This window comes from Micrasema longulum, unplaced genomic scaffold (assembly GCF_059751315.1).
Source record: "Micrasema longulum isolate JH-2025_06_02 unplaced genomic scaffold, ASM5975131v1 h1tg002642l, whole genome shotgun sequence".
NCBI lineage: Eukaryota > Metazoa > Arthropoda > Insecta > Trichoptera > Brachycentridae > Micrasema > Micrasema longulum.
In genome coordinates this window covers 17,723-29,490 of record NW_028279777.1, presented here as the reverse complement: position 1 = coordinate 29,490, position 11,768 = coordinate 17,723, and the positions used below count along the sequence as shown (strand labels likewise).

General features: G+C 35.9%; 1 protein-coding gene across 1 annotated transcript; it reads right to left on the bottom strand.

Annotated features, from left to right (window-relative positions):
• Nucleotides 1-10,059: 10,059 nt before the first annotated feature.
• Nucleotides 10,060-11,254, bottom strand: LOC148271796 (octopamine receptor beta-2R-like). Its single transcript, XM_088240918.1, has one exon. It carries the CDS (start codon nt 11,151-11,153, stop codon nt 10,134-10,136), a length of 1,020 nt encoding a protein of 339 aa, XP_088097044.1. The 5' UTR covers nt 11,154-11,254; the 3' UTR covers nt 10,060-10,133.
• Nucleotides 11,255-11,768: the final 514 nt, after the last annotated feature.

Below are 11,768 nucleotides of genomic sequence, written 5' to 3'. Positions count from 1 at the left end.
TATAAGTTATAATATACAAGTGAGTAGTATAAAAGTTGAAAATAAGTTGTAGAAAATAATATTGACTGAAAACATACATTTTCTGGTGGTTCTTTGATAATGTCGCAGGTTACGGGTCAGAGGTCTGTGGCTCATTACCTTACCACAGTTTAATTTTTATTTTCACATATACAGTAAAGTTATTCATGATAATCCGAAAATGGCTACCAAATTGAATTATTTGAGTAAATCACGACTTAGATATTTATTACAGAAATAAAAAACTAATGATATTCAAATTCTTTAATTTGGAATAACCAGTGACCAGTTTTGTCGCTTCGCAAAAAAGTCCTTCAGGTAAAAATAGTTAAATTCAATTATTATTTTTCAATTCAGAATTCTTCCTCCTTACTGTAGTATAAATACATTGAATTTTATAATAAAGATACCAGTCTAGATGATTTCGCTATTAAACCGGATACCGGACTCGTCTATTTTATTTCTATAACAAATTTCACTGAGTTTCCACCGAGAATTGTCACTAACAAACTTGAACCCAATTATTTCCTTATGAAACATAGCCTTCATTAAAAATAAAAGTAAGTTTGTTCAAACGAATAAAGTCAAATGAGATATTATGTCTGTATACATAAATATTTTAACGATACGTCATTTTACTAATGCTGTTTTTATAATTTGAAATTATTCAAAAAGTGGGTATTTAAATAAAAAAATAACCCCTGATATTACCTGAAAAAACAGTTTCAATTCAAATGTATCTTCTTCCTTTGCATTAAAAAAATGGTATTTATAGTTACTCTAATTTACTTCAGTGATATTGCTTATTGAAATTGACCCTTACTGCATTTACTCTTGCAGAGTAAAATTTTTATCAATTTTTTTTTCTTAAGATGTTTTATTGAGTCATGCTATAATATGTTAATAGTTTGTATATTGTCATTGTTAGGATCGAGAGAAACAAACATTTATAAATCTCGGGTCGTGCTTCCGTGGTAGTGTCGCGGACTTACTGATCAGAGGTCTGAGGTTCGAATCCCGCTCCACCACAATTTTAAACATAATTCCCATTTTCCTGAAATATTTGGGATATAATTAAAATACACAGATTTGATTTTCTATTTGTTTTGAGTTTCCACAGTTGTGACATTTGGAAACGATTTTTACATGTGACATCAAATAATAAAATAGATTAAACGGACATTTTAGAGAGATTCACAAAGATAATTTTGATAAAAGTTTGGTTTAAAAATAGTTTTAAATTGCGATTTAAATAATACCTAAATTAAAACAAAGAAAACATTAATTATATCAATTGATAAATGCGATTACATTAATTGTAATTAGGCCAACAAATTTTCCGATTGAAAAATCAATATGTTCAAACAACAAACGTATTATTTTATTATTTGGAAGACATTCACATCAATATTATTCTATTTTATTTATTTAATAAGCAAATGGCGCACTCAAACTTATATTATTTTATTTAATGACTACCATTCAATTATTGATTAATACATTTGCTACACACCAAAAAACGCAAATAAACTTACGTATATACTGGCTTAAATTTCATTTACTTTAGAGTAATATAACGTTTAGACTTTATATTACGTTAATTACACATGATAGGGTCTTTTCACGTTTAATCAATATTTTTATTTTTAAATAAACGAATAATTACGATGGTAGCTGTATTAATATTTTTTCAAAGGTTTAAAATAGGCATATTTTGAATTACCTGAAAACGACACGTTTCGCGCCCTGTGGGCCAAACGGCACGTATGACGTTTTCACGCCATACTTGTATGCGATGTTTATTAAAAACGCAGTCGGCGGGCATGACGCGTAGCGTCAGAATGACGTGACACCGATAGCGAGCTGTCTTGTATGTGCTCATTTTTAAACCCGAAAATCATAAATGATAACTTATTTTGAATACATTAATATTTATATTATTAGAATCGTAAAAATTCCTAAATACGTAATATATTTTAAACGTTATTCTCGACTTGTGAAAATACCCTAATATAGTTGTATGTTTTATATTTACTTAACATATCTCGTCGTATCAAAAGAACGCAGCAATGAAAATTCATAGTTTAAAATAGATAACATTATTATGATTATAAAAAAATCGCGTAACTTAATATCAAATATTTGTACAATATCCGACCAAACTAAAATATATTATTAAATAAAATGGTTAAAAATGTCATTTTACGAGGCACGTTTAGAAAGCAAGCGTACTGTGACCACAACGGGCTGTGTTTTTTTGTTTTAATTTTTTTCGCGAATCAAAACGGTTTACGGTGACAGTCGGCACAGTGGCGTCACACCAACTCCCCATCTGCCAAAAAAATTAAAACCACAACTTTGGGCAAAAAATCATGGCCTCAACGAAAAGGCATCATTTTGGTAAAATTCCTGCCTCAGGGGTAGACCATCAACGCACAACGACATTGTGAGATTCCAAAAAAAACTCAAAAGGAGTATTTAAAACAAAAGGAGAGGAATGCTGACGAGAGGAGTGTGCTTGTTGCACGACGACGCCCGTCCTCACACAGCCTTAGCCACCAAGGCGCTCTTGGACTCGTTTGATTGGGATATTTTGAACCGCCTCCCCCCCGTATTCCCTGACTTGGGGCCTTCAGATTATCATCTTTTTACCTCCCTGAAGGCACACATGGGTGGAATTAAATTTCTACCGACGAGCAGGTGCAGAAAGAGGTTCTGAAGGGGGAAGAAGCTGGCGGGAGAGTTCTTCGAGGAGGGCATAAAGAAGCTTGTACCACGGATCACCACATGCATTGAACGGGATGACGATTATGTGGAAAAATAATCAACAAGTGTATCAACAATATCCTGTTTTTTGTTTTTCTAAAAAACTATAAAAATCTAGCACACTTACTTTCCGAATATGCCTCGTACGTAATTTTTGGGTAAAATAATTTGTAGGCCCTGATTAGATTTTAAAAGTTAACGATTACAAATTTATATTTTCACGTCAGATACATCAATATGAATCATTTCCTCTGTCATCATTTTGAATGGCGTTAATAATAATTGTAATTTCCACTAATACTTCATATTAGGGACAAAATTTAGTTATGGGCCGTAAAGCATAAGGCCAAAAAATAGGATGAAAATGTAATTAAGATTAAATATAGATAAAAAACTCAGTAAGATTCCTTGTGGGGTAGGCAAAATATCATCACCATCGTTCTCCTTTCCACACCCAATGGTGCATAGGGCACTGCATTTGTAAGCCCAGGAAAAATTAAATATTGTATTACAAAAAACCATGAACATCAATATTTTACGTTCACTCTGCCAAGAATCGAACGAAAGTGACTCAAGTGGAAAGTGGAAACCACTCGTCCGGGGTTCTGTATCTATTCTATAGAAACAATAAATATACATAATTTTAAAAATAGTCCACGTGATTTTTATTTGAATGCATTAAAACAATAACCATTACTTTGCTTGGCAAAATAAATAAATTCCAAATGCATTCAAAACTTTTAAACATTGGGTGTTAACATGACTTCTGTCCGCACAATAAGTTTTTCTGGGTTATTATGCCGTGTATCGTTCGTACTCTTTACCGACGTTTCGGATCATCAGGGTTGATGTTATTTATGTATAAATATGTGTTATGTTAGGTACTTAGAATTTGTACCGTGTCGTAGTCGTTTATGTGTGACGTTATGTATTTGGGATTTGTACCGTGTCGTAGTCGTTTAGATTAATGTGTACCATTATGTACTTAGGATCTATATCGTATCACAAATCTGTGTTAAATCGCAGTCTTTATGCGATTTCTTTATGACTGGGTACCAGGATGTTTTTAATCGCATCCCATCATCTCTGTTTATGTTGTCGGGATGTTTGTAAATTTCAATTGCTTCTTTTACTAGTCGAGTTTGGTGGTTCTTTGGCCTCCCTAAGATTATCGGCTCAAAGGAAAACTTATGCCCCGTTTCTATGTGGTGCTCGGCCAAGGCCAATTTTTCGGGGTAGCCGAGCCTGCGTGCACTCATGTGCTCATTTACTCTCGTTGTAATCTTTCTGGCTGTCTGCCCGTTGTATACCTTAGGACAGTTTGTAAATGCCGCCGGTTTCGAGAGGATCCCGGTCCTTTGCTGATTTTAGAAAATCTCTTATTTTTGCCGACGTGCCGAAAACAGTTTTAATCTGGTGTTTTTTAAGGATTTTGGAAATTCTATCCGTAATATTCTTTACATATGGCAAACAAGCTATCCCTTTATAGTTATCGTTATTGCTGTCATACGTCTTGTTTGTGTTTTGATATAGAAGCTATTCTAGCCAAAATCTCTTTCTTTTTGTATCCGTTTCCTTCTAGCGCGATTGTTAATGTATTAAATTCAGCTTCTAAGCTTGTTTCTTCACAAATACGAGTCGCCCTTCTGGCTAGTGTATTTATGAGACCCAGTTTTTGGGACGGATGATGGTGAGAGGTAGCATGGAGATATCGATTAGTATGAGTCGGCTTTCTATACACTGTAACGCGATTCGAAACGTCGGTAAAGAGTACGAACGACACACGGCATAATAACCCAGAAAAACTTATTGTGCATCTTAACGGCCGTGAAAATCTAAGAAGTTTAATGACTTTTGTCCTTTTTTTTCCAAATTTGAAAATGAGCACCAAAAGTAAAACAAAATGGCGTCATTCGAAAGAAAATTTTCTGCTCCATAAGATATTGTATTTGCTTTTACGTTACACATATTATGTTATTCGATTACAAGCTTTTAAAATAGAAAGTCGAGTAGACTAAAGTGAGCATTTTCGTGTACGGTGAAGATACTTTGAATTATTGACTAATTTGTTAGTGTTAATATTTTTTTATTTTAAATTTTATTGATAAACCCTTACGGGTTACATTTAACAAAATATTTTTAATACTTTTACTTAAATTCGTATTCTACTGTTAATGATAATATTTTAAACATCTTTTGTAAAGGTTGTCTCAGTCTTTTGTTTAGTTTTGTCTGGTTGTTTATTTTACAATTTCAGTCCCTGGTTTATAAAGCTAGGGTTTCCTAGGACAGCGGTGCCCGTATCTTAACGGCCGTATTGAACGGTGATGCGGTGGACAGCCGTCGTAGTGGTGACTAGAGAGTGGTTTTAGTTTTTAACGGTGTTATCAACACCATTTTTATAGGAAACCACTCTCTAGTCACCGTTACGACGGCTGTCAACCGCATTAATGTTCACTACGGCCGTTAAAATACGGGCACCGCTGTCCCAGGAAACCCGAGCTTTAGTCTCGACTGTCCTTGTCTCGTTTTAAAAAGTTGTGTATGATATTTTTCTGATATTCTCGTATTGTGTCCACGTTTACCACAATTTTTTTTCAAGTTTTAGTTCTTCGTCTACAATTACATCAATGGTTATAACTTTATTTTTTTAAGGATTTTACAACAAAGAGTTTAGTTACATTTAATTGCTTAGTTTGATTAAATAGTTCTTTAGCTGCTGTTAAATGTTGATATAGTTGGTTACCTACAATTTTTTTGCCAAATGAAGAGGACGCAAAAAAACAGTTTATAATGTATTCTTTTTTATTATTTTACTAAAAATTGTCAATACGTAAAAATAAAACAATAAGACTCCCTGACTCAAGCACGAAAGGTTTGGGGTTCAATACCCATTGAAAAAAAATCTCAAACTTGGGAGTTCTGTGCTCCAATTCTCCACTGTAATTGGGCCTGCTGGCCTATAGTGGTGCACAAAAAAGCATCGTCATCGTACACTGAGCAAATATTGCTAGCAGTTTTTTCAGCTTTATTCAAAAAAGGTGCCGAAAATACCCACATTCGTCTATTTGGCATTCCGCTTAAAAGTTCGGATCAAAAATATTGAATCAGTTCAACATCGATTTTTAAGAAAGATAGGCTGGAGGTTGGGCTTATCCAGAAACCAATATACGTAAACTGAGATCTTCTCTTCAAGACCGTCAAAATAAATTCGACCTTCTAGTCCTATTTAAAATTATCAACTCACTATTTGATGCGCATGAACTACTGAGCTCAATAAAATTAAATATCTCAACTAGAAACCTCAGACAAAACTTACTCTTTCATACCGATAACCATAGAACTAACTGTGGTTTTCATTTCCCTATGCCCAGAATTCTTAGGTCTACCAACAAACATACCAGTCTTGATTTATTTGATAACAAGTTGTCTTCTTTCAAACGATCACTGAATCAAATTCAATTAAAAACACATCTCTCCCGCTTCCATTCCCACCGAGTCTACTATATGCAATTGTATCTTTCTACTTTCCTTTATAATAACTTTCTATGTATAAATATGTCCTTAAAAATGCCCATTGGGCGTATATACGAGTATGATTAATTACATAAATAAAGGCATGTAATCAAATGAAATAATACATACAACGTAAGAGCAAAAACGATATCTTGCAGAGCAGAAAATTTTCTTTCAAATGATGTATAACCTTTACGCTTGGGGTTCATTGTCAAATTTGGAAAAAACTGACGTAACGTATATTATATAATGTAACGTAACGTATATAGTATAACTTAACATAATTGATTAAATAAACACCGAAATTCGCAAAAGAAATATAAAATACTGTACCCACCAAAGGAATCTTCCGGATAGTTTTGTAGATGAAATAATAATTGTTAAATTGAAATACGGCATTCCTGAATAACGGTGAATTGAAATAATGAAATTGCGAAACAGAAAATCCATTATTAAGTTCCGTCTGGAAATTTTAGTTGAGATTTAATCTCTGAGGAGTCGCTCCCAATAAGAAATATCCTGGAACTTCAGTTAAAACAAATTAGACGCAATTAATTCGCTTAGTACATATTTATTGCCAGTCCCTCGGAAAATGAGCCATATTAGTTACTCGTACTTCGAGTCGTTTAGTAGCTTAGGTTTAAATATACAAGAAGTAGTTGTGAAGCGTTTATAAATCCCCGTCGATTTTTATAGATGATTCTCGTACACAGTAAACATTATAATATTATACAATTAGTATAGATTACTAGTCTAAAGATATCCCTCCTCTCTTCTGCTAGAGTAGAGAGACATCGTTCGGTGTGAACACGAGTAGTACTTAAAACTGAGAGTAATAATTCTCTAGAGAAGCCCTCGAGCTCCATTGCATAGAACAAAAGCTTTTCAAATAATTGTTGGTTGGTTTTAGTTTGGTTTAAGGTGATTCTAAATGAAAATATTAAAGTTATTATTCATAGATGGCGCTTTTATAATTTTTTATTGAAAAATGCCATTTTTACTTTTATTTTTAATTGAAATTTTACAAAACTTGGTTTGCGGTGACATTACACTATATTGATTGTAACAAATACCACAACAATATAATTTAGGTCCTTTTCACAAAATGGTGTACAAAACAAAAAATAACTCATTTTATTTTTAATGATTAAAGCGCCATCTATGAATAATTATTTTTGTTTAGAATCACATAAAAAACAAACGTGTAACGGACGGTTTTGGTTTATTGCTGTAATATGTAGCAAACTTCGTGGTCAACAATCATAGAACAGATTTTTTCCGTATGGGCAACTCTATTAGGTTATTACTCTAAGACTTAATACTTACAGTAATAATTTACGGATACCTTCTCCGCATACTCGTAAATACCAGACGGATGCTTCGAAATTACTCAGACGCTCGTTATTAATAAGCATGTTCAATCTGGTACCGCCTCTGAGTAACGCCTCCTAACGTCACTCAGCATAAACGTTCTCGTTTTCCCTTCGTCACTTAAGCCACTTCGGGTGGATTCCGAAACATTTACGAATATGCTCCCTGATCGAGTCGTGATGCAGGTGAGGAGATACACCGTGTTTAAGTTGACTGTCGGAAGAAGATGCGTGGAAAGGTAGGAAGGCGTAGTCATCTGTTTGCCAATGCGGACAGTTAGCTGGTGGAGTAATGATCAATAATGTATAAACATAATAAAAAAACTTATTTCGCAAGTCTTGGTATCGATTTCCCTGTTTTTCAATTCTGTAATGTCCTGCAGGTAAAACAACTTTGTGATTACAATTTACTGTAGATCACTTTCTTGATCCGGAATATAAAAAAAAGAGTTTAACACACTCACAACACTAGATTAAAAACTAAGGGTTCTCTGTAGCCCAATTACAAATAACTATCGAAGTACTTAAAAATATGCTAAGCATTGCAATGCAAAATAATGCAATAATGAACATGCTTAAGTTATCGCAGTCGTAAGTCAACGCGTGTGTAATCTCTAAGTAAACGCTCGTGTCAGTTTGTTTTTTGTTTTCCTCGTAAATAAATACAGTTTATTGGCAAAAAATCGGCGTTTACTATAAAAAATAATACAATATATTTCCTTTGCAAAATAGTAAGAAGAAGTATCCAATACAAAAAAGTGAAAATTAAATTACAATTACCATGGCGACTGCTTTTCTTGACATCTGGCTTATCAACCGCCGGCTAAATGCAATAAATAGCATAATAAATTATAAATAAATAAATAAAAAAATGTAAATATATACAGTATAGAACTGGAATATTTTCCATATTTACACCGGTGAAATTCAAATATGTGATTGCGCAGCAGGATTATACGTCGCGAAACGTAAATATTTTGACATTTGATATAAGGTGTTCGCGCATGTTCCATTGTGATCGCGAATACGATAAATAACTATGGTGAGAAATTGTTATCAAGTCGCTTATTAGCACGTCAATAGTTATTTGTGATTGAGCTACTGGTCGTTCCCCGAATTACAAATGACTTCGGAGTACGAACATTGAATTACGTTATTCCAAGGTTGACAAACCATCATTAACATGAAAGATCTTCAAATGAAAAAAAACTTAAGAAATATCTTCTAAATACGCTATAGTGTCTGTTAAACGGTAATAAATTAATATGTATAATATAAAAATAATAGTGTTGATGAAAACCTGTCTTAAAAAAAATGTGTCCCACCGAAAAGTCTTTAGACTTAAAGGATAACAAATTGTGATATGTGATTAAAAAATATCAAATAAACGCTATTTTGCAGCACTGAAACTGAAAAAAAAAACTATATCTATTTCGAAATGTTGTCAAGAGTGGTTTGGTGAAAAGGATTTGAAAACAGTTTTTCTGTCACCCTCTCGCACATGCCTCCCCGAATATTGTAAAAAAAGACAGCACGTCAGACTGCTTATGCCTAACGTATAAAGACAAATCTTGTATTCCCGATTTTCGCACCACAAAAGTGAACCAGTTTAGATTTTTTAAAGAAAAAAAATTTTCGTTTTAAGGGGTTTTGATTTAAAAAAATAGTTAACATATTTCATATTTGTAAAAAGTATGCCCGAAGACAGTGGATCCAACTGGACGCTTTTGAAGGTTGTTGGATGGTCTTAGCTTCCATAAAAGACAATTTATCAAACTAAAACAAACTATAGGGACACGCCAATGGTAGATATCTATCGTGTGCAAATAAATTCGGTGTTTTAGTGTCGGTTTGTAGTCCTGTGGCTAGTGTCTCGGACTCACGGATCAATGGTCCGTGGTTCGAATACCATTCCCATTTTCAATAGTGAGTTATTTGCAACTCGTTAAAAATGGCTTTCAAAATAAAATATTTGCGTAAATCACATATTAATTTTTTAAATAAAAAACACATCTCTGAAGGGAGAAAATACGGGAATACGTTTGTATGAAGAAAAGTGAGATCGCCCATCCTCTTGATGATCAATAATATGTCAATATCATAAAAAACTTTCTTGGCGAACCCTGGTATCGCTTTCCCTGACGTAACTTATTAAAGGAAATATTATATTTACTTAAAAATAATGTTGTTCTAAATGCGAGAATTTTAAAGGAAAATCGCAATTTGGCCGGACCAATCACCCCCACCTTTCGGAGCATCTTCTGACGACACTCGGGCTATAATAGTATGACTAAAATATATACATATGTATAATATTTCACCTAAAACGCTTATTCGTAGATTGCTTTCATTATAACCACTGAGGTTTCACATTAAGTAATATTTTCGATGCAGCGCAGTGTGTTTCCCTTGTCGTGCCTAGAGGCTCGTGTCCTCTACGGGCGGCGGAGGGCAGCGCGCGGGCTAGAGGCTGGCGGGCGGCTCCGAGCCCCGCCGGGCGCGGGCCAGCGCCTCCAGGTCGCCCGACGAGCGCCGGCACGACGCGCAGAACACGCTGCGCAGCGTGCTCCGGAACGCCTCTCGGAAGTCCCGGTTGAAGTAGGCGTAGATCAGCGGGTTGAGCGTGGAGTTGAAGTAGCCGATCCAGAAGAGCAGCGCCACCACCGGCTCCGGACAGAAGCAAGCCTCCCCGCACACGCTCACGGACACGTACCACAGGAAGAAGGGCAGCCAGCACAGTATGAACACCCCCATTATAATCCCCAGCGTCCTGGCCGCCTTGTGCTCGCGCTTCATCTTGCTGATGGAGCGGTCGCGACTCGGGGTCCCGTGGTTCAGCCCGTTGTCGTGAGGAATATCGCGAGAGTTCCTGTGCATCAGCATGGCGTTCCCCTGCCGCAGGTGCATGGCCTTCTCTTGCCTGTTCGCCTCCCGGAAAATGGCCAAATACGTGAAGATCATGATCGTGCAAGGGATCCAGAACGAAATCGAACTGCTGAAGACGGCGTACACCTTGTTGACTTTGAAGTCGCACACCTCGGGATGCTCCGACAGGTACGAAAGATGGTCTTCCGTCGTGTACCACCCCATCCGGATCGGCAGGAACGATATGATAGCGGGGGATAACCACGTGTTCAACAACATGACCGCCACCACTTTCTTGGTCATGTTGATCGGGTACTTGAGCGGCTTGACGATGGCGTAGTATCTATCCACGCTGATGCAGCACAGGTGGAGGATAGAAGCGGTGGAAAAGTACACGTCGGTGGAGTTCCAGATATCGCACATGACGGAGCCGAACATCCAGCGGCCCGTGAGCTGCACGCTGGCGTTGAAAGACATGGCCACGAGGGCGACCAGCATGTCGGCGAGGGCGAGGGAGACCACGAAGTAGTTGGTGATGACGCGCAGCTTGCGGTGGCGCATGACGGACACGATGACGAGCAGGTTCCCGAGGATGGAGGCCACGATGACGAACAGCATGGCGAAGCCCTTGGCCGCGAGCCCCACGGACTCCGTCCAGTCGGCCGCCGGCTCCGCGGCTGGCTCCGCGGACGGCTCCAGCGCAAGCGCCAGCTCTTCCTCCATCTAGAACAAACATCGCATTGTGCTCAGTAAGTTATTATTTTATTTCATTTTATTTATTAAAAGAAAACAACAGAAATTACAACAAAAAAAATTATTTACAAATAAACAAAAATTATAGGCCAATTATAGTTTTCTATACATTACTAAATACAATGTCAAAAAAGAAGAAAAAAAGCGTACATTGAAATAGCCACTCCGCATCATTCCACACTTAAAAAATAAAATAAAACAATAATAAAAATGAAACAATAAAAAAAATAAAAGAAAAAGTTTTTTGTTTACTCGGTCTTAAAAATCCTTTCACCGGCGGATCCATACAGAGTAATACGAAGATATCAGTCCTCACTTCTTTCTTCTTTCAAACAAGAGAAAATAATTACAATATTAAAGTTTACAAAAAAATAAAAATATAAGGTAGGCACAGTTAGATTAAATTATAATCATTATTTTTTATTAGGGTTCTAGCATTTTCTTTAAATTTGTTTAAAGTGAGGAAATATATATCTATTT

Coding starts and splice junctions, on each gene's coding strand:
- LOC148271796 (XM_088240918.1), bottom strand. CDS start 11,153: ATGCTGTTCGTCATCGTGGCCTCCATCCTCGGGAACCTGCTCGTCATC.